Source organism: Callospermophilus lateralis, chromosome X (genome assembly GCF_048772815.1).
Source record: "Callospermophilus lateralis isolate mCalLat2 chromosome X, mCalLat2.hap1, whole genome shotgun sequence".
Taxonomy (NCBI): Eukaryota; Metazoa; Chordata; class Mammalia; order Rodentia; family Sciuridae; genus Callospermophilus; species Callospermophilus lateralis.
Window position 1 is genome coordinate 95,713,523 of NC_135325.1, and position 24,171 is coordinate 95,737,693.

General features: G+C 34.9%; 1 protein-coding gene across 3 annotated transcripts in view; it reads left to right on the forward strand.

The window, feature by feature from the left end:
* Nucleotides 1-24,171, forward strand: part of Dock11 (dedicator of cytokinesis 11) — a 193,047-nt gene that overhangs the window by 133,472 nt on the left and 35,404 nt on the right. For all 3 annotated transcript variants that reach the window (XM_077107462.1, XM_077107464.1, XM_077107463.1), the window contains 10 exons: nucleotides 1,033-1,108; nucleotides 1,815-1,924; nucleotides 4,079-4,190; nucleotides 10,000-10,066; nucleotides 11,419-11,466; nucleotides 12,631-12,773; nucleotides 14,109-14,224; nucleotides 15,797-15,934; nucleotides 19,814-19,996; nucleotides 22,790-22,903. In XM_077107462.1, coding sequence (XP_076963577.1) covers nucleotides 1,033-1,108; nucleotides 1,815-1,924; nucleotides 4,079-4,190; nucleotides 10,000-10,066; nucleotides 11,419-11,466; nucleotides 12,631-12,773; nucleotides 14,109-14,224; nucleotides 15,797-15,934; nucleotides 19,814-19,996; nucleotides 22,790-22,903 — 1,107 coding nt within the window. The remainder of the gene's footprint in view (nucleotides 1-1,032; nucleotides 1,109-1,814; nucleotides 1,925-4,078; nucleotides 4,191-9,999; nucleotides 10,067-11,418; nucleotides 11,467-12,630; nucleotides 12,774-14,108; nucleotides 14,225-15,796; nucleotides 15,935-19,813; nucleotides 19,997-22,789; nucleotides 22,904-24,171) is intronic.

Sequence of the window (24,171 nt, forward strand, 5' to 3'; positions counted from 1 at the left end):
ATGTAGTTCGGTAGTAGAGCACTTGCCTACTATGCCTGAGACCCTGGGTCCAATCCACCACACCACAAAAAATAATAAGAATGATCTAAAAACTTTTAAAAAGATGGTGTTAGCTTAGCACAATGGTGCATGCCTGATACCAGCAACTTGAAAAGGATAAGCCAAGAGGAACACAAGGTTGAGGCCAATCTCTGTAATCTAGCAAAATGCTTTCTCAAAAAAAAAAAAAAAAAAAAAGGAAGAAGAAGGGCTGGGGATATAGCTCATTGGTAGAGTGCCCTTGGGATCAATTCCCAGTACCAGATAGACAGATATTTGTATAGAATTATACACTTTATATTAGTCTGCCCAGTGAAACTATTAACTCCTGCCCCCTTCCATGTTCTGTATGGCCCATGATCACCTTTGCACTTTGAACCTGTCATATTATTGGGGCAGGTTAAACTGTCCTTCACAACTTACTATGGAAATTTTCCTTGTGAAATTCCCCAGATAATTTGTTAAGCCTACTCCAGGTTCATGTGAAAGCCACTTTTAAGTTTGCCTGATGGTTTTCTTGCCTGTGGCATTTGATCATGTCAATTAGGATGCTATATCACCTATCTGGGTATCAGGCTGGTGTTTCTTCACAACACATTAGCTTCATGCTTATGTCCATTCCACATACAGTGAACAATGATATTTGGAAGCATTTCACTCATCTCTTCTTTCTTTTGCAGCTCAAGTTAACTTAGAGCTTCTGACCACATCCCTACTTCTAGAATTGCCCCTTGCTCCTAGGAAGAGTGCTGAACCATGTTTATATTTTTTCTGGTTACAGCCATTTAAAGTTATATCACTTGGCCAGAGGTCATAGTTGTAATAATTGGCTAGTAGACATTTTTTAAAAAGAGTCCCTTAAATTTAGTACTTGAGTTAGACTTTTACAATGAGCTTTGTTTAAAATTTGGTTGCCATTTTATTCTGTTAATTCAGATTTCTCTTGCTAGTGTACAAATTTGTTTAATAATACAAGAATCATATTCTGTTCAGGCATCCAGGGATGAGTTTCCATGTGGCTTTACTTCACCTACGAATAGAGGGAGTCTGAGCACTGAAAAAGACACTGGTAATTTTAAAATTATACATTTAAAAATTATACATTGCTTAAGTATTTTGAAATGTACCCTGTAGGAGAAGGAGGAGGGTAGGAAAAGAGAAGGTTACTGGGAAATGAGATCAATCAAGTTATCTTATGTGCATATATGAATATGCTTAATGAATCCCATTATTAAGTTTAATTATGTACCAGTTAAAAAGTGGAAAAATGAAATGTACCATGTACTTCTGTAGCTTTGAAATATTTCATAATAGAACTATATTATCATGATCTCTACTAAAGTTGAATTAAAAATCTGACTCATACTTGCCTCAGTTGTCTAAGTTTGTTTAAAATGTAGCTCAATATTCTTGAGTAAATAGAAGATAATGATTTCCCATCCTGTTGTCTGTCACCAATTTCAGGTAAGACACTACCTTTTTCTGGGCCAAATTTTTCTTTCCTATAAGAGTGTTTCTCAAATTACATGGCTTTATTTTATGACTTCCAAGGAATTTCTTACAGTTTTATACATAGCAAAGTGTTTTAAGGAGTAAAAAATATTTTTTTAACCTTGACTAGCTTTCTTCTGGTGTTTTGATGTAAATTTCACATTTTAGATAACCAACATTGGTTCCCTATAGTATAAGTTTATATAAATTAATCTAATACTTATTTTAAAAATATACTTGATGGATTCTCCTGTTGCTAACAAGAACTTGGCTCTTTCCCCTAGCCTATGGGTCTTTTCAAAATGGACATGGAATGAAGAGGGAGGATTCAAGGGGTTCTCTCATCCCAGAAGGAGCAACAGGATTTCCAGATCAGAGCAACACTGGTGAAAATGTAAGAACTTTAGTATGTAGAATAACCCTACTGATTTGTTAGGCTAATATGTTTCTTTTATATAAATATGCCACTCTGTAAATCTGTAAAAAGCATCCCATAATTCTTTGGTATTTTAGCAGTCCCTTCCTACCTTGGCAGCTATTATTTGAATATCTTTTTTTAATAGTATGAAATTTTATTTGTTAATTATTTACTTGTATATGTTTTTGAGATGAGGGTCTATGTTGCCCAGGCTGACCTCAAACTCTAAGATCAAGCAAGAGATCATCCCACCTCCATCTCCTAAGTAGCTGAGACTAAAGGCATGTACCATCCTAAATGGCTTACTTGAATATCTCAAACTTTTTAAAGGGAGTAAGGAATTCATCTTTAAGCATTCTGAGTATCTCCTTTAACCATAGCACACTGTAGCCTGTTCCAGAGAGGGAAAATTCAAGTTTAAAATATCTAATGTGCCTTATCATTTAAAACAAAGCACATACTAATAGAATTGATTCAGCCTTTCATTTCTTTGCTATAATGACATTAACTTGAGAGAAATAAATTTAGGTTGACAAATTGATGGTCTCAGACAGAGTCCTACCATCACTTCATTCGAATGTTTTCCAACTCTTCCATCAAGTTGTTTAAAGTATAACATTAAAGTCTGAATTGTGTGTCCCCTGAGCAGAGACTGCATTTTAGACCTGTAAAGTTTTGCTACATTGCTAAGTAAAATCATAGAATAATAAAATTAGAGTTGGAAAGGGTCCATAAAAATAATACACTCAAACACTTGGTTTATAAATGAAAATCAGGGATTGTAATTTAGAATAACCACACAGCTATGGTAGGACCATACCCAAATCCCAGACGTCTTAAAAAAAATTTAAAAAAATATTTGTTTTAGTTGTAGGTGGACACAGTAACCCTTATTTTATTTTTTTTAATGTGGTGCTGAGGATCAAATCCAGTGCCGCACGTGTGCTAGGCTGTGCTAGGTGAGCACTCTACCACTGAGCCACAAGCCCAGCCCCCCAAATTCAGACTTTTAACTTCTCTTTATCTCCTCCTATGTTAGTCATTCTTAAATATGTATTCAAATCATATGGACAACATAATAAAAATGGATGGCTGGAACTTACCCCCAGAATGAGGGATGGAACCCAATAGGTCTGGAACAGGGCCTACTAATTTATATCTCTTAAGTTCGTAAGTGATGCTGATACTGCTGGTTGACAAGCACACTTTGAGAACCAACGGACTACTTTGAACCTTTGAGTAACTGTAATTTATTCACAATAGGTCGTACATCATACCATTTAAAATTATGACACCAGACACTGTTAGAGGCAAGGGAAACAAAGTCAGAGCAGTTAAATGAGTTGCTATTAGTCACATAGCTAATAAGCAATCAACACCTAGGTCTTTTATGTTCCATATGAAGGTTCTTCCTTAGGAAATCCTACCTTCAGAGATGTGTATCCTCAGTATAGCTCCACTGAAAGTATTGTTTTTTTGTTTTTAAAGTATTGGTTTTTAACAAGAGTAAATTCTTTAGGAGATAACTGATATTCATATAAATCCTCCCATAAATCAGCTTTTTGTCATGATTAACTTCTGATAATTTCAATAGATGCCATTAAATAGCAGAACCATCACTACTTTGTAGAGGCTCTAATTTTGAAGCATTACTAGGTCCTCCTTAGTATAGTATCTTATCATAAAATCACTAGCCAATTTTTTAGACAGATTAGCTGATCACTGATTGAAGGGTGGAATTTAATAAACTCTAAATAGGAGTTCAAATTAAAGTTAAAATGTTTGTTTTCATATACGTTAAATTAGTCCTCTATATAAGTTATTTTTCCTCAAATAGTCACATGATTATTTTTAAGTGTTGCTACCAAAATACAAGCATATGGGAATGAAACAAACACAGTATTCAAGACAATATCTTTTTGGAGACCCTAAGATAATTTCCAGTGATATTAGTAGGTACTCTATCAAAAAAGATTCAGCCTGTTTACCTGCTAGGTGTGATGTAAGTTTTTTTTTTTTTTTAAGTTTTAAATTTCCCAAATATGGCTAGTGTTAAAAATTAGTTATCAAGCCTAAGCCGATGGAAAATTATGCTATAGTATTTCACAATACATTATCTTTATATTACAGACCCGACAGAGTTCAACAAGGAATAGTATATCCCAGTATAACAGGCTGGACCAGTATGAAATCAGAAGTCTCTTGATGTGCTACTTATATATAGTAAAAATGATTTCTGAAGGTGAGTTACCAGCATACTGAACAAGGCTCTGGGTTCTATCCTGAGGGGACCAGGGGGAGATATCTTTGCAGATTCTGATCTTTAAATCAATCTCAAAATAAGTTTGTTACTCATACAGGTTTGATTCCTTGAAATAATTTAAAAATAATTTTATAAATTATAAAATGATGCAATGTTTTTAGAAGAGCTAAACATATTTTCATGCAGTATATATGATTCATTAAATGACCAATATAACAGGAATGGAATAATAATACATAGTTCATATTTAACACTTTAGCTTTTATTTGACCCAGGATTTGAAAAATCAGAAACAAAAAGACAGGAAGGTTTTTCGGAGGGTAACAATGCCATTTTTATTTTGCAGTATCACTCTGTGGTATTTTCTGGTATCGGGTTGTTAGGCTGCTTTTCTTCTTGATGGACACTATATTATTTACATATTCTATATGATGGAACATAACCAAAGGATTTTTGTAAACTGCATGTTCTGTGAAAGTAAATTCAGATTATCTTATTCTCAAATGGCATATATATTAACACAATTCCCTGCCTCTTCTTCCTTTTCTTAATACTTTTGTTTAAAAAAAAAGTACACAAGAATAAAAACAAAAGCCACCTGGGTTAAGCATTACACAGTGCATACATGTATTGAAACATCACATAATGCCTCATAAATATGTAAATAATAAATAAAGCAAAAAAAACGGCACCTGGTTCAGATCAACATATTATCTTGTATTAAGTTTTTCCCCCTATTTTTTTATTTAAAAAATTTTAATATTCTTTTCTGTTACTGGGGACCAAACCCAGGGCTTTGCATGTTAGACAAGTGCTTCACCACTGAGTGAAACCCCTAGCCTATATATGGAAAAAAATTGTGGCACTGGGGATTTGAACCCAGGGTCTCATGCATGCAAAATATGAACTCTGCCACTGAGCTACATTCCCAGCCTATTTTTATTTTAAAAAATTTTTTAATAGATATTAGCTGCTTTAAATATTTTTGTAATAATGCAAGATATATATACATAAAGCAATACAAAAAAGACAAAATAAATTGATAAGTCAACTAGCTAAACTTTAAAATAAATTCTTAGCTAGATATGAATAATAAATTGTAAAGTACATTAATAAAATAAGTAAAAATCTTTAAGCCTTATGAATGTACTAAATTGTAAAAGTAAAAGTCAGATCATATTGAAGCTATGTGATGGGTGTCCAAGTTTTGGGAAAGAAATAAAGGAACAGAATTTTTACCACCAGTGTTATTTCATTCCAAGAGATAATGGATAAAATCACAACATACAGTTTTTGTCTTCCCACAAGATTAAAACTGGGAGAATATGGAAGTTGATTGCTGATATTATGGTTTTTCTTTTTATAGCCATGAGAATGTTCTAAAACATTTAATCACATTTGTGATAGTTTCACAATTCTGGATATACTATAAGCTACTGTATTGTAGACTCTTTAAACGGTAATTTTATAGTAGATGAATTCTCAGTAATTTTTTGTAATGACACCCAAGTAATATATGCATGAAAAACAAACTGAATAATAAAATGTCTGGATACCACTACAACCCAAAGAAAGCAAGAACGGAAGAGAGAGAGAGAGACAGAAAGAGAGAGATAGAGAAAGATAGAAAGAGGGAGAAAGAACAGAGAAAGGAGAGACTGTGTAGTTCTCCCCTCCTCCACTTCATTATACATACACACACACACACACACACATACACATACACCATGCATACTATTGCTAACCAGTGACAAGTCTCTGGCTGCTTTTTTTTAAATGTCATGGGTAAAACCATAACTGTTTTATTTCTTGTGACCTTTATAGTTCCTCTTCTCGTAAATGTTGATCTTGCTTGCTGTCTGCCAAATATTTTGTCTTTGTTAATTATGTTTTTCTTTCTTCTGTTCTTGCTTTTTTATTTTAATAAAAGCACATTTTCAATAACTTTTATATAGTCTCTGTCATTAACTTGTATGTAGTCTCTGTCATATTTCCTCTTTTTCCTTTGTATGTATAATGTCATGCTGTTTATCTGTAAAGTCATGTCCACTTTATTCTGAAAGATGCTTTTGGATCCTTTTCAATAGTTCATTCTAGCCACTTTTTCTTGTTTTGTAAATATTTTAGTTATTGTATATGCATTTAAATGTTGAGTTCTTATGAGTTATTCTCTTCATGGTCTCTTTTGGCTTTCATTATATTTACTGTGTCATAAACAGTTGTAACTTTAACATCAACAAAAAGATGATCTGTCTGGATACTTTGATGTGGAAGTAGAGGAATTCTTAAGAATCAATTTCCTTCTGTATTTTAAGCTACATTTTATTAATTGACAATAATTAACTATTTTAAAGTCATTTACCAAACATTTTTCAGATCTTAACTGTCAAGAGTCAGGAGTTATCAGTTACACAGTCTGAATTCACATGAAGACTGTCCTCTTGAAAAATAAAACATTTGCATTGAGAGAGATCCCCCTCAGTGGGGAATCTACTTCTTTTTTTCTAACTGTATCTTGGCTTTTCTTTTCAGTGTAGGCCCCAAGAGGGCACTCTCCAAATCAGCTTGAGGCTTAACTGTGGCATACCCTGCATTTGTAGATTCATTAGCATTCTTTGGAGCAACTTGCTCACAGGAAGGCATCTCAGTACTGCCATCTCTGTTTGAAAAGCCAATGTTGTAACAAGGAATACCAAATGCTGATCTTTTTCTCCCACTAGATTTTGAAGTATAGTCAAAAGGAAATACATTCAAGGGGAGTGTTTCCCTTTTCTGTGTAAAAGGGGCAAACACGCTTCTATCATAACCAGGCATATTTTCCTCTGAAGTTTCAGATACTATCTGAGTAGGTGCACTTTCTCTTGAGGAAACACTAGAAAGGCTCCAACAGAATCTAATTTTACTTTCACGATTTTGTGTGGAAGCCTTTTCTGTGGCAATTGTTTCATGTTTCCTTTTTGGCTGGCCAACCTTTTTTTCAATAAGGCTTGTGGCACCTTGAAATCCATCCCTCTTTTGAGAATCAAATGAAGATGTTAAAGAAAAACCTGAAAATGACTTCAGGTAGGCAATGCCTCCTTGCGTGGGAGGCTTGCCATCATTAGAGGGAGTATTCTCAAAAGAGGTCTCTGGCACTTCAAAGAGGTCTTGACTACCAAATGGAATTGGAAACTTTGGACTTTGTTCCAGTTCCATTTTACTTATAGGTTTCATCTGTTCCTTATGTGGTTTCCTTACTGGTCTTATAGGAACATGCACCTGAGTTAACTGTGTAGGCTCCCTCACTGAAAAAACTGGTTTAGTCTTTTGAGTACAAGGAATGAAATCATCGTCATCACTATCAGAAAAAGAAATATGAAACTTTGGCTGGCTCGACTTTACTATTGCAGAAAGTCTTTTATTTTCTTCTCTTAACTTTTTTGTTTCTGCATTGAGCTCAGCAATAAACCTAAGATTTTGTTGTTGCATGTTATTAAATTCTTGCTGTAGTGTGTTCCTATATGCTTCATTTATTAAACAGCGATCACATGTTTTTGCATTTAACTGGTCTTGCAAGTCGTGAATGGTACTATTGAGGATGTCATGCTGTTCGGTCAACTCTCTAATTCGGGCCGTCGAGCCTGACTGCCTTCCGTCTGCTATTCGCAACTTCCTCATACTCGTTAATTTTGTCTGTAAACGGTACAGTTCTTTATCATGGAGCTCTTTTAGCGTTAGCCATGTCTTTTTAAATTCATCGGATGACAAGTCACATACACTAAGCCGCACTTTATCTTTTCCTGAAGACTTCCTATCATCTCCCCTCTGTCCTCCACCCTTGTTGCCTGCCCGCATCATGTTTCCCGGATTTGAAACAACTGTATTAGTCCCAGTGGCTTCACAGAGAAGCTTAGAAAATGGCGGAGGAGCAGCTGAGTATAGAGTATGACGCCTCAAAAATCACCCCTTCCACCCCATAGACCTTCTCAGGAGCTGCTTTAGGGCACAGGTGTGCGGGTGGATATTCAGGGGTGTACCGAACATACCAGTGCTTTTCTAGAAAGGAGGCACAAAGGCTTTTGTTCGGAAAAGCCGTTGTGCCGAAGAGGGGAGCCTAGGTCGTCGAAATGGCGAACGGCAGGCTGCCAGTTGACCAGAGACCGGAAACCCATTGAATTCTGGGGGAAGACCTAGCTCCTAGGGGCAGAAAGATACCAAAATGCATTGTGGGGGGGGACCGGAAGTCACTTCTAGATTAATTTCTAAACCAAACCAAATTTAACTCTTAACATTTTTTATTATTGATGATTGATATTTTGTAATTGTTGAAAACTATCAGTATCGTAAAACAACTGGAAGTGGCCAAGTCAAAAGTCCACAAACTCCCTAATCCCCTTCACCCCCTCCATAAAGGCAACATTGTTTCATCTTCCATCCCTATTTTCTGAGGTCTATAACTAGGTTGGAAATTGAGTCGTTTTCTTGGTTTTTGAGAAACTTAACAAATTTTTGATGTTGAGAGGAGGATCTTCTGACACCATTAGCTATATCAGAGTAGAATAAAATGGAATTGAAAGTTAAATAATGATAAGGTTTTAATATTTTTAATTTCTTTTTTTTAAAGGATCTTAGTGGTAGGGCTGGGGGGTTGTGGCTCATCAATAGAGTGCTTGCCTAGCACGTGCGAGGCCCTGGGTTCCATCCTAAATAAATAAATAAAATAAAGGTATTGTGTCTGACTACAACTAAAAAATAAACATTTTTTAAAAAAGGATCTTAGTGGTGTGTTGGGGAAGTAAAGAAATGGATAAAAAGAAGTATATATGATTTAAGGGATTTTTCTATCTGATATAGTTATTTCAAAGCTAGATAAGTAAGTAGAGAGAACACCAGAGTTTGTAATTTAAAGGCAAATAGATGGAAGAAAGAAAATAAAGCTTAAAGCTCTTAGACTTTTGGATTCACAGAGCCCTTTGCATAGCAGGTAAAGGCTCCTCTCCTCAGAAAAATGCACACAAACTCACCATCTTGCATAAAATTTTGAATTCATTAAAAACCCCAGGTCTAGCCGGGCAAGATGGCATACACCTGTTATCCTAGCAGCTGGGGAGGCTGAGACAGGAGGATTGGGAGTTCAAAGCCAGCCTCAGGAACTGTGAGGCTGCTAAGCAACTCAGAGACACCTTGTCTCTAAATAAAATACAAAATAGGGCTGGTGGTCGAGTCCCCCTGAGTTTAATCCCTGGTATCACCCCCACCCCCAACCCCCTAAAAAAATAAAAGCAAAACAAAAACTCCAGGTCTAAAATACAAACATAACTTCCCTTCCTTTGGCTTTAGGAATAATGTGGAGATTGATATAAACCATCCAAAAGAACATTTACAAAGTAAATTAAAGGAAATTTGGGAATAGATGGGTATAGTAGCACATGCTTGTAATTCAGCAACTCGGGAGGCTGAGGCAAGGAAGATGGCAAGTTGGAAACCAACCTGAGCAAGTTAGCTAGAACCTGTCTCACAATAAGTAAAAAGGGCTGGGGATATAATGCAGTGGTGTAGTGCCCTTGGGTTCAATCCCAATCCCACCAAAAAAAAAAAAAAAAACCTAGTGTGGAAACTGAAATACTTAGATTAAATGGTATATTTGCAGTTAATTCAAAAGGAAACTGATGAGCACTGGGAAGGGAGAGCGTATAGATAAAACTGTGAGTCGATAGGTTGTTGAAGCTGGATTATTGGTACTTGGGGATCTCACTGTCCTATTTGCTCATTATTTCAACATCTAATACTTTATTTGATCCATTTTCAGATACTCTCTTAACTTACTGGAATAAAGTATCTCCTCAGGAACTGATAAACATCCTTATACTTCTAGAGTAAGTTACATTAATTTATTTTAATAAACTTTCCCCTTATTTGGGGGATTTAAATGTTACCATTTTTTTGGTTTTCAACAGCTTATTTGCTAAAAATGTAGAGAATGTTAGATAATTTTATTAATACAGAGGCTGGCATTCTTTACCCATAGATAGAAGAGAAAATATGAAGATGGAATACTTGCAGTATTACAGAAAATTAGCTAATAATAAACTGTCTTCACAGCCCTGCCTTTCTGTGATCTGGAAAACTAGAAGTGGTATCAGCTATCCTCCATCATTTACTTGGAGCAGATGCTGGTTTAATGAGCAGCTTAAATGATTGGAGTTTATAATCTGTACTCTTATGTAGATAGAGCTGGGTAATTCTCACTTCATAAAGACACTTGGATAAAACTAGTCTGAAGATGGGAAGTTGTCTTATATTGTATGCTGAGCTATTTTTTGCATCATTATTAAATGCTAAAAGAAAAATCAGACATAGAATGAAATGCAAAAAATTTTTACATAAGTAGAACACATGATTTTATGTGCATGTGCAAAACACAAAGTGAATAATCAATGTATAATCACTTGATTAAAATCTCAAAATTTTGCAGAGAATTTCTGCAGACTAAACAGCAGTTAAGATTTTTGAAAAACACTGTAATTATACTGAAATGTTTATTAATGAAAATATCTGATTTGGGGGGTTTGCTTCAAGAAAAGCAGAAGGAGTGCGAGTTCAAAGCCGACCTTAGCAATTTAGCAAGACCCTGTCTCTCTATAAAAAATAAAAAAGGGCTGGGGATGTGGCTCAGTGGTTAATTGCCCTTGGGTTCCATCCCTGGTACCAAAAAAAGAAAGGCAGAAAGTAAGGAGGGTGAAGGAAGATCTTGTTCAACCTGGGCAGAGGTTGAACATGAATGGCCATAATAATTGTTGAAACTGGAGGTATTTTAATGCCATTATACAAAATATAGACTATGCCCCACTTATAGGGCTTAAGAATTATTTTTGTGTTAATTACTATGTTAGATACCTTTGCTCTATATGTTACAGAACACAAAGGATGTTCTGCATTGTCAGGGTTTTATTTAACTTGTTATTAGAATTGTATATAAAAACGAGGTAATTTGGTGCTGATGTAACTATACCGAACAAATTTGGAAAGGTGTAATATGAGTGTACCAAACAAATTTTGGGAAGATGTAATATGACATTATAAGTAGTTGTATGGTATTTCTGTAAAAATATATTATAATATTATTTCAGTAGATAATTCTTTGTTATCTCATAACTTCTGAATATTGTATGTTAAATTTGTAGCAGAAGGTACTATATTACTAACATCCTATTGTTTTCTCTTCTAGAGTATGTCTGTTTCACTTTAGATATATGGGGAAAAGAAACATAGCAAGGTAATTTCCATATCACTGCAATATCCATTTTTCCTTCCCTCCCAATAGAGGACAATCTCATTCATGCCATGTGAAACACAGATCATTAATTTTAGGTCAACATTTAAGACATTCATTTAGCATTTCCCAACTTGATATTTAAACTAATGAGAACTGATTTTTAAGTTTTTAAAAGGGTAAGGACTAGAGCAATATGGAAAATTTATACCTTACAAGTTCTCTATACTTAAAACAGTTGTTTGTCTTTCTTTAAGGACTTCAAAAGGGGCTAGATACAGGTGAAGGTAGAAAATCATAAAATCAAGACCATTTTAAGATATGTTTTTGCCTACAATTTATCAATACTCATCTCAATGACTAAGGTAAATAGAAATATCCCCAGTAGTGATTGGGACATATATTATATATAATTTATTTATTCTTTTTGCCTCTTAAATTCTAGTGAAATAAATACTTAAGGAAATGTTTGCAATGCTCCAAGGCAAAGGAAAATGAAGGGTACATAAGCTTACGTCAGTAATATAAATTTTAGGAGTAGGAATTACTCATTATAAGAACTCAAATACATGTTTTTTAAGTTGAATTTCATAGCACTTCCAAAAATCAAAGACTTTTAGATGGGGTTTATTGCTGCATCTTGAGAACATTAATGATGAGGGTTCTACTTTCCACCAGTATTTTTCCATGACTTAGAGCTGGTATGACCATTATTAAAATGAGCCTTAGCCTCTAGGATTCTGCCAGTTTCCCACTATTTTTATCAGACAAAGTTTTCTTCTTTAGTTCATGTATGACCCAGTTGTAAATTTTAAGTGGAACTGTAACATTATAGGAAAACAAAATTTGAGAAATCTTAGCTGCAGCTTTTCTTAGGTCCTGTGAAAGAAATGAAACTTTTTGGAGTGTTGTTCACTCCGTCCCAGTATTTTTGATGAGAAAGGGAGAAATGGGAGGCTCTTTTTAAATTCCTTACTTGCATTCTTATAATATAGACTGTTTTAAAGATTCATTAAAACTTCATACAATTTCCTGTGATACCTCCTTGAATGCAAGTAATAGTTGATACAATATTGAGCATAGTAGTATGTTTATATAGAAACTATATTTTGGCAATGAAATATGTTATTAAAGTACTCTAGTTCCTAATTGTAAATTTTATTTTAGGGTACATGATGCCTGGCTATCAAAACACTTTGGAATAGACCGAAAATCACAAACTATGCCAGCACTTCGAAACAGATCAGGAGTAATGCAGGCCCGACTTCAGCATCTTAGTAGCCTTGAAAGTTCTTTTACACTTAATCACAGTAAGTGATAATATATGTGGGATACCCATGTGAAGGAGCTGTGTAATGTTATTCAACCCTAAGTCCTGGTTTAAATCACCAATATGATTGGAAAGTTTTTTTTCTTGTATGGATATGTTTCCATACCTCTGCTATATACTTATATATAATCATTTCATCATATATGACTAATCAGAAAACATGCATGGAATTCTCAACAATTATTATTATTATTATTATTTTTTTGTGGTGCTCGTGATCAAACCCAGGGCCTTCTACATCCCAGGCAAACAATGTACCACTAAGTCATATCTCTAGCCCAGAATTTTCAACAATTTAAATATGAGTAACTTAAAAATTTTTTCTTGGTATTAAAGAAATAAAATTTTTCCCTTGGAATTGCTGTTTTAGTCATATTTTGGTATTGGATATACTTTTATTCTGCTGTTAAGCTTTAATGCAAATATTGACATCTCAATAAATGGTATGTATACTATTTGTTTTGTTACTTATTCATTTAATGATTACAGAACTACATATGCTGAGTTCACTGCAGAAATCGACTCTAAATTCCATTTTGGCAAAGTTATATTTCAGACAAGTTGAAGTATTGACAAGGTAAATAGGACAAGGAGAGAAATCTTGCCCAACTGGGAAGCTGGAGGGTTATATAAATTGAAGCTATCCTATGAAAAGTAAATATTAATAAAAACTCAGAATAAGAAAACTTTTGTTTTTGTACAGTCATCTGGAGGTTTCAGAAAAGGAAACTAGTGAAGCTAGCTTAGTGGTATGATCTAATAAAATAAAGTAAAAAAGGATGTTTTTGGCAGATAGACCTTAAGATGATAGATTAAGGACCTTTAAAATTACAAATGATAAAAGCTTCATCTTCTTGTGAAAGTATAAAGAACCTATTCCTTCTAATTTAGAAATAAGTCTCATATCATTGGTAATCAAAAACACCTTACCATAAAGCACCACTGTATATATGTAGCTAAATTTTTGTGGGTTTCTCATTTTTGCACAAATAATTAGTGGCACAGCCTAAAATGCCTCCTACGTTTTTTTCTAGTTACATTACCATAACTCATCACTGAAATCATGCTGCCAAAGAATTGCACACCTAATTGTGTGCTACAGAGCTGTTGATAAAGAGGTTATGTGAATATTTAATGAAATTATTAAACCAGACGATATTTGATTAAGGAATAGATGTAGTGAAATTCATCAGGTCTGCTGGTTTTGCAAGCCTCCTTTCTTCTTTCTCGTCTCTTTGAGTCTTTGAGAAGTCATTTAATACCATTATGTGGTTCTCTGTGTTGGACTAAGTTTTATTTACTTTTTAAATCCCAGGTTCTGCAACAACTGAAGCAGACATTTTCCACCAGGCACTTCTTGAAGGCAATACTGCTACTGAAGTTTCTCTAACAGTATTAGATACCATATCATTTTTCACCCAGTGCTTCAAGGTAAAGATGAAGGATAAAAATTCATTTGGTATCTTATAGAGAATACATTTTATAATAACTAATTAGAGACCAGATAAGCGTAGTGAAAAGGGCTGGTCTGAGCAGTGAGGTAATGTGGAAGGCAAACCTAGTTTGGCTACTGTGTGACCTTAGGAGGTCACTGGGGACTTTCTTGTCATCCATAAAACAAAGAAATTGAACTAATTGGCTCTTAAGTTCCCTTCTGCCTCTTAAATTCTATTATTTTATTTTCATGGTTAGAAATAGTTTTCTTTCATACTTTGGAATATCCAATGATTTTAGTGGAAATTATGAGTAGATCAGTTTGCCCAAAGATCCATTGTGATAAGATAGAGGCCCTGTCAGGATAGTTGATGTCCAGGCAAGCTGACTGGCTTCTCTAGTCAGAAGGTTTATTTTTTTCTCAGATTTTTGCCTTTCAGTGCAAATTATTATTGCTATGATTTTAATAAGAGGGCAAAAGCAGTTATCTTTACAGAGTTGGTGAACAGGGTAAAATGGGATAATGGATGCGAGAGCACTTTGAAAGTAAAAATTACACGAGTATAATGTAAGGTCTCTGTAGTAGGAAAATCTAAAGGAGGGGTGGTGGGAATCTTGTTTGCATTCTCTTGAATTATACAGATAATTTTCTTTCCTTCTTCTCTAAGTATTTCAGTTAATTCCTTCAGCCATTTCATGTGTCAGCAAGTATTACATGTTTTCTCTCATGTGAAATCTAGAAAATGAAATTTAAAAGATGATATGAAAGTAGAAGAAAGCCTATTAGGGAAGGGGAAAGGGACCAGAGGGCCTCTGGGACAAAGGAGAGTAGATAAGATCAAATCATGGTACATGCATGTATGGAAATGCCACAGTGAAATCCATTAATTTATATAGTCAATGTTGTAATTACTATAATGTTAAAAACTAAAACAAGGTTCACAAACTAATAGATATTTCTGTACAATTTGCTGTTTCTTTTATGTCTCTTTATAAGAGGCACTTAAGTAATTTACATGGTCTGTTTAATTGTGATACCTGTTATTATCTCTACCCATAGAGGGTTTAATTTATCACAAGTGTCTAAACATGTCTTATACTAGACATAGTTTAGAAAGTAAATTAGATAATAGCCTTAAAATGGAACTGGTATTTTTCCTTAATTCTTTTTTTTAATCAGTTGCTCTTTCCTTAATTCTTACATTATTAAATCTCCCTCAGAGAAGTACAAAGGTGGTTGTCTTGTGGTTATTTTTAATTTACTGATTTCTTAATTGTTATAGGTTCATAATAATACTGTTCCCATACCAGGTGTGTATTTTTGCTATGTTGTATTAGAAAAATATTTTTTCATCTATTTTAAGTGCTGGACTTAAGTATTCTAATTATAGCTTATGTAGTATTTTGAGATTTCCAAGTTGAAAAGATGGCACAAATAGTTTTTAATGACATCTGAAACTTCAAATAGTATTTTCATAAGCAGGTATTGGTGCAATCAGTTCTTTCATTCTTGATGGGGCATAAACTTAAGTTTTTCTGCAAATTGTATTTTTTTCTCATGTTTTGTAGAGCCAGCTTTTAAACAATGATGGCCACAATCCATTAATGAAAAAAGTATTTGATATTCATTTAGCTTTTCTTAAAAACGGACAATCTGAAGTGTCACTGAAACATGTATTTGCCTCACTGAGAGCTTTCATCAGTAAGGTAAGGACAAAAGCTTTAGAGCTGCTAGTAGCTGTTTTTTATGGAAAAGGAAAGAGGAGAAAGAAGATTATTGTGATAACATAAGGAAACATCAGCTAATGAAACTATTAAATACTGCCTTTGTAATTAAAGTACTAAACAACGAAATGCAAAAGAGGACTGGCAAGGAATCCCCTAAAATCAGAACCTGCTTTTGATTTCATCCTTTACACATTTCCTATTCAAGAGTGCCATTTTCTTGCTGGTTGTCCTGGTACACATTGGTGATCCCATCAACTGGGAAAGCTGGGCAGGAGGATCACAAGTAGAAGGCCTCAGCAACTTAGCAAGGGTCTGTTTCGAAATAAAAATAAAAAGGGATGGGATTGTGGCTTTTTGTTAAAGTGTCTCTGGGTTCTATTGCTAGTACCTAAAAGAAATAAAAAGAGTGTTGTTTTCTTTTTCTCTAACTCTAAACTTAACCCCTTTTTTCCCCTTTGTGTGAGATTTAGAGATTGGACCCATGTACTCATGCATACATGATGCCACTAAACTATACCCTTAGTCCAAGTATCATTTTCAAATTTCCAGATTTGCCAGTTTTTCTTTTGTTTTACTTCTTTTAAAAACTCTTACCATCTGGAAGTATATGAGCCATTAATATACTCATATATAAGCACTTTGAAAGCAGGAACCAACTTTTTCGATGGTGGTATCTTGTATAGTATTTTGAAAATGATAGGTATCCTTCCTTTCAGTGCTACTTTTTTTTTAATCCAAAATTAGAAAATAATTGAACTTGAAGCTTATTTTTAAGTGCCATTTGTAATATAATTTATGAATAAAGAAATTTATGGAAAACTGAGTTCAACACAAGCATATTATAAGAAACTAAGGGAAAGAAATTCATAAGTAATTCATTTTATTGTCGGTAGGTATTTCTTGGATAGAGTATCTGAGAGCTTATTGTCCAATAGAGGGAAGCACACACATTAAAATACACTTGAATACCTGCACATAAACCAAAAAGTAAAAATTGTATAGAAAACTAGGGTTAAACATGAGAAAAAGAGAAATGCTCTAATTTTGCAATCGTTTCTTTGAAGCAGTAGAGCTAAGATTTAGTATGGATTTAACAGAAAATGAAACCAAAGATGTAAATGAGGAATAGATCATTGTGTACTCATCTCAAGAGTTGGACTTCATCTTTAGGCATCAGGTAGCCATGGAAAGGTTTTAAGCATGAAAGTAACACAATTATATTTGTATGAAGAGAAAATTGATTAGGACCGGGTAAAATCTGTATAAAGTGATGGGGGATTGGTAGCCATACCAAAGGCACTAAAAAGATTCATTCCTGTGAGCTAGATAAGAGATGGGGGCCCTGAAATAAGGCAGTGGCAGTGGATCTGGAGAGTCAAATGCAGATAGAAGACATGTTAAAAAAGAGAACTTTTTAGGATTTGGTCATCAATTTAGAGATAACATGATGTTGTCTTGGCTGATGGGGAAACATAGGGGAAAAACTGCATTTTAGGGTAAAAGTTAATGAGTTCTGTTTTGTAGACATGTTGAATTTAAGCTGTCTGTAATATATTTAGATACACAGTTCTTTGCTCCAGGGAGATCTGGATTGAAGGAGTAGGCTTAGTGTCATCTCCCACTCATCCATACTACATTTATCAAGCACCTTCTTGGGTCAAGTGCTGTACTAGGTTATGGAGATACAAAAGAAGCATACTCTCTGCCTTTAGGATACTTTCAGTGTTTTAGGAAGGAGAGAAAAATAAATAAAATAATTAGCAATTATAATAAGTTCTCGGAAGGAAATGGTGTGCAGGCATAGATGGTTGTCAAATTACAATGAGATTACATTCCAATAAATTCATTGAAAATATAGTAAGTCAAAATATAGGAACTCAAAAATGCCTTTAACACACCTTACTTATCGAATACCATAGCTTAGCAACACAGTATACTGTAGTCAGATTTATTTTTCCTCAACATCATGTGGCTGACTTGGAGCTGTGGCTCACTGTCACTGCCCAGTATCATGAGAGAGTTTCATATCTCATATTGCTAGCACAGGCAAAGATCAAAATTCAAAGTACAATTCCAGCTGAACATGTAATACTTTTGCACTACCACAAAAAGTTGAACCATCCTCATTTGGGGACTGCTCATAATGGTAAACTTTAGATAAGTTATTGCTTGAAAAATGAGATTTGAAATGTGAAAAGGGCCCAGCCTTATGAAAGCTTCAAGAAAGAAGATTTCAGGTAAACAAACATGCATATGCAAAGGCCTTGAGTCAGGAAAGAGTTTGGAATATTCTGGAAACTAAAAGAGCAGTGTAGCTGGAACTTAGTAAAATGGGGAGCATCAGTGTATAAGTGGTAGTTGAACTCAACTCTTTGGAGTGATTTAAATTGCTTTGGAGAGTATGTACAGGAAGAATCAAAAAAATAACGTTTAAGACCAGAACATTGGAAAGAAAGAAAACAGATGGGGTTGCAAGAGGAATCATTGAAGACGATGAGACGGAGGCGTCATGGAGGTAGGAAAAAGGCCAAAGAAAAGGGAGATTGTAGAAGCCAAAGGATCGAAGTTTCACATTGTTATGAAATACAGAGTGGACAAATAGAAAACAAAAACGGTTCATTAGAATTGACAATTAGGAGGTCTTTGATTTTAGCCATTGCCCTCTCAAAGTAGTAAGTGATATGTATAGAAGACTTACTGTAGGGATTTACCATGCTATAGCTGTGCTCACCCTTATATGTTTGTTTTTAATCTAGAGTATATGATCCCACAAGAGTTGGCTTAATTTTCTGAAAACATTAATGAGATTTCCTAACCAGAAAACATAATTAGGCATCTTTTGTTTACATGATATTGCACTTGTTGTTAAGGTGAGATAAAGAAGGTAGATTCCTATGACATGGATTTAAACTCAAGGTTCCCAAGAAGTAATTTTGAATTGGTGGCCTTCTAGCTTCACACACACTGAAAAATACCCATTCTGTACTCTGGGGCAGCTTATTGCTTGCTTGCCTATACCTGTAAGCGTGGAAGACTGTAACAAACCATATATACACACATACATACATAAACATGTATATATATATATATATATATATATATATATATATATATATACATATACATACATATATCATCACACACATATAATATACTATATAATATATAATCATATGATACACGTTATATATGTGTGTATATATATGTCTATAGTGTTTCACAAAGCATACTGAATACATTCTGAAGGTAACAAGTCCACTTGCCTGTTGTGGTAGGTAGTCATTTTAGTATTCTTTTTGCACCAAAATGTTTCTGAACACTATTTATAAGTACAGGATGCACATGTGTGTACATATGCAGTTCATATTTTTTGTTAAAGGATCAAGTTTTATTGAATAGATTTCAACTATAATTTTCTCAGCATCTGGAAGTTCATAGTATAAGGAACTGTGTAAATTTATATGCAAAAAAATAACAGTTTGTCTTTCCCATTTTTAAAGCCCCATTTGAGACCCATCATTCGTCATTTCAGGCATTCATTCTTTGAATACATATTATTGAGAACCTAATTATCATATATTTCAGACTATCTTGAGCTCTTCGCAGATCCCTAGCATTTATACCAATGCCTTTACATGTTATAGTACTATACTGACTTGAATTGTTCTATCATCAATACATGTTGGTATTTATGTTAACTAGTCCAGGCTTTCTTGAGAGGAGAGCCCCTCATGTTGATTTTTGTAACCTAAAAGCAACCAGCATAGTTTTGGGTGAATTTGTAATGGGGCACTTGATATTCAAGTGATTTTATGATTGGGTTTTCTGATACTTATTTCTGCTTTCCTTATTGTTTAGTTTCCTTCAGCCTTTTTCAAAGGAAGAGTAAATATGTGTGCTGCATTTTGTTATGAGGTTTTAAAGTGCTGTACCTCAAAGATTAGCTCAACCAGGAATGAAGCATCTGCACTTTTGTATCTTTTGATGAGAAACAACTTTGAGTATACCAAGAGGAAAACGTTTTTGAGGACACATCTGCAGGTCAGTGAAAACCCAAAAATCCTCTTCATCATCTTTCCTTACAATCTTTAGGCTCTAACAAAATCAAGATCCAGAGTGACCCCATCCAGTATTAGGTCAGACGTGGCCAGCCATCTAGCACTTGAATGTGGCTGGTTCAAGTTGAAATATGTTGAGACTCTGAAATGCACATAGGCTTTTCAAGACTAAGTATATAAAAAAGTAAAATACCTCATCAGGCATGGTAGCACATGTGTATAATCCCTGTTACTCGGGAGTCTGAGGCAGGAAGATCAGGAGTCTGATGCCAGCCTAAGCAACTTAGTAAGACCCTGTCTCAAATTAAAAAATAAGCATAGCATGTTGGTGCACACCTGTAATCCCAGTGACTTGGGAGGCTAAGGCAAGGAGGACTGCAAGTTCAAGGCCATCCTTAGCAATTTTGTGAGTCCTGTCTCAAAGAATGAAAAGGGCCAGGGTTGTAACTCAGTGGTGAAGCACCTCTGTGTTAAATCCCTAGTAACCACCAATAAATAAAAATAGAAAGTCCTGGGGTGTAGCTCAATGACATAGCATGCTGGGTTCAATCCAAAGTATATTTTTTTAAAAAAGTAAAATATCTCAATTGTTTTATGTTTTACTTTTATGTTGAAAAGATATGTTGGATATATTAAATAAAATATGTTAAACTAAGTTTCACCTCTGTCTCTATCCATTGTGCCTACTGGATAATTTAAACTTACAAATGTGGTTCACATTATGTTTTCATTGGATAAGGCTGCATTGTATAAGAGTGCAGGCTCTGGTTTAGATGCTATGGGTAACCTGGAGCAAGTTAACTTCCTTAGCATCTCAGTACCTTAATTTAATAGGGGAAAATATTAGTACCTACTTCATAGGACTTTCATAAGGATCAGATATGATGATCTTGTTAGATATTACATAACAGGTAATACAGTTTCTGTTTTTCATACTCTAGCATACTCACTTATTCATAAAACAAAAGAAATCAACCCAGGCCCAGTAGCATGCACCTGTATTCCTAGCTATGTGGAAATTTGAGGCTAGCCTGGGTGACAGAATTAGATTCAAGAGGGGACTGGGTGGAAGGAGGGAAGAGTTGGGGAGAGGAAGAGAGAGGGAGAAATTTCAAGATATATTAAAAAATGAAGACTTTAGAAAGAGATCTACCTGGGCTTAATCTACTACTTATCTGCTATGTAATCCTAGGCAAGTTGTTGTATCTGCTTAAACCAGTTTCCTCATCTGTAAAATGAGGGCAAGATATTTCATCTTGCAGGGTTATAATGATAGTTAAAAATTAAGTGTGTAGTGCCTGGCACATAGTAGACATTTATTACATGATAGTTATTATTCAGCACCTCCGTATTGTTGTGCTTACTTGATGAAACCACTCTGAACATAATCAAAATTGTTACCACTTAGTTTGGTAGGTCTTTTTGTAACATAGGAAATCAGAAGCAGCTTGTTGGAAAATGCCATTAACAAAGTAAATATTTAATAATACTAAAAATAATAATAATAAGTACTTCCTTTAAAAATCTGCCATATAATTACTTTTGCATACAAGAGCCAGTCAGCATTACACATTACTTATTTTTTTAATATCTTTATTTTATTTTTATGTGGTGCCAAGAATCGAACCCAGTGCCTCACACATGCTGGGCAAGCACGCCACCATTTGAGCCACATCCCCTGCCCCAACACATTACTTCTTATATTACTTGCTTTTATATGAAGTGTCACTTGAATAGCCACCTTCCTCCAAAATATTCTTCTGATGAGTGTGCCAGTATGCCTCAAGTTCCCCATTCAGATCCATTCTTCTGGGCCTAAGAATTGGTTCTGTCAACATTTTTATTCAAATACAGATGAAATAATAAGTGAAAACATAGAACAGTATCTGGCATACACTATTGCTTAATAGTGTTAACTAAGTCAGGCGCTGGGTGCATGCCTGTAATCTCAGTGGCTGGGGGGCCTGAGGCAGGAGGATCAAGAGTTCAAAGCCAGCCTCAGCAATTTAGTAAGGCACTAAGCAACTCAGTGAGGCCTTGTCTCTAAATTGAAAATAAAAAGGCCTGGGAGTGTGACTCAGTGGTTAAGTTCAATTTCCAGTACCTTAAAAAAAAAAGCTAGTATGATATCCTTAATCCTCATAACAACTCAGTAATTGTTATATTCCCCATTGCACAAATGAGAAAAGTGAGGTACAGAGACATTAAATAGATTTCTCAAAGCCACTTAATGAATAATTGATAAAGTCAAGATTTGACTTGAAGGCACTTTGACTCTAGAGTACACACTTCAGTAACTACTACTGTATCCTACTTCCTAGGGTCAGTGATAAAGCTTCCAGCCATTAACAGTGTAGCATGAATCTTTTTGGCATTCATCTGAGGAAGTCTCACACACTAAAAGGTACCATCAAAGGCCATTGCTTAAACTGCTGTTAAATTGGGTAGGTCTTGGCCAGAAACAAAGAAGGGAGCTGAGGCACTGGACTTGGGAGTCCAGCACACAAAAATAGATAAGTGGAAAGGAGTGAGAAACCATCAAATAAAAACATAATTTATTCTCAAGTTTGCTATAGCTTCTACCTTGCAAGCACTTTCAAAATGGAGAACTAATGATCATTGTATCAGCTTTTTCTGTAAAGAATCATTCACTGAAGTATTTAATATGAGTGTGTCTGTGCTTATACAATGATATGAATTAACAGCGTTTGTTCAAAATATAAATTTTTTTGAAGTTTCTTCAAAAAACAAAAATAATGTTTGCTTCTTCCCACAGATAATAATTGCTGTAAGTCAGCTGATAGCTGATGTAGCACTAAGTGGAGGATCAAGATTTCAGGAGTCTTTATCTATTATTAATAATTTTGCAAATAGTGACAGACCTATGAAGGTATGTACTCATGTTGAATAATAAATTAAAGCCACTTTCAATATCAGGTTTATGCTCCTAGAGTAAAATTGTTATTAAATTCAGAGCCATTGATAGTAGAGAGTGCATGTTGAATGTGAGCTTCACAGGGCTTCATTTTGTATACCACTGGATCTCTTTAACACCTAGAACACTGTCTGGTACATAGCAGATATTCAGTATGAGTTGAGTAGAAGGATGAATGACTAGACTGTGTAAACACAGTTATAATGGCTAATAGAGTTTGAATATTTCTCTGGTTTTTTTTTTTTTTTTTTTTTTTTTGGACCAGTGATTGACCTCTGGGGGCGGGGGTGCGGGAGACTCGACCACTCAGCCACATCCCCAACCCTTTTTTATATTTAGTTTAAAGACAGGGTCTCACTGAGTTGCTTTGGACCTTGTTAAGTTTTGCGGCTCACTTTGAACTCCCAATCCTCCTGCCTCAGCTTCCCAAGCTGCTGGGATTACAGGCGTGAGCCACTCCACCCAGCCACTGGGGTTAATTTCTAAGCCTACTCAGAAAATAAATGCTTCCTTCCTTTCTTAACAATTATTTCCGTTTAATATTGGTTAATTAAACACTGAGTTTGAAATTTGACACAGCCTCACATTTTAGAATAGCAAACAGCTGTCTGATCCATTGCCAGCAGATGAGGAATGGCACAGAAGGGTTTCATTATTTGTTGGTTTTATAAGTTTTGAAAACCATCTATTAGCCAATCATGGCTTGGTATAGGTACTTATTGGCAAATTCAAGTCCAAAGCTGTCATTCTTAAGCACCAGTTCACTCTGGCCAAACTCAAGACTGACCACCATTTCTCTTCCTTACCTATATGCATAGCATGTAAAACTGCTTCTGCCACCTTGTTGCCTGGAGTGCAGGTCTTCATCTTCAGTGATAAAATGTGTTCCAGGGAAGAAGAGGCCATATCCAGTAAAGGACTTTTCCTCCCAGAGAAATTAATCATTCCAATTCTTGGGAAATGTCATATTCCAACATATTTGACAATATTGAATCAAGCCTGAAAAAAATTAGAAGCTCACAGTCACAGCATATTTGATGCTTGGGACGTGTAGAATCTATGTACCAAAAAATATTCCCATAGGAATGTTGCTTACACTGAGAAAAACACTGAGCAGTGCCAGCCACTCACAGGCTGGGAAAGTTTGTTTTGGGGTCAGTTCTATTGGTTTCCCTTGGGATCAGTATATGCTCCAAGAATCTCATGAGTATTGAAACAACATA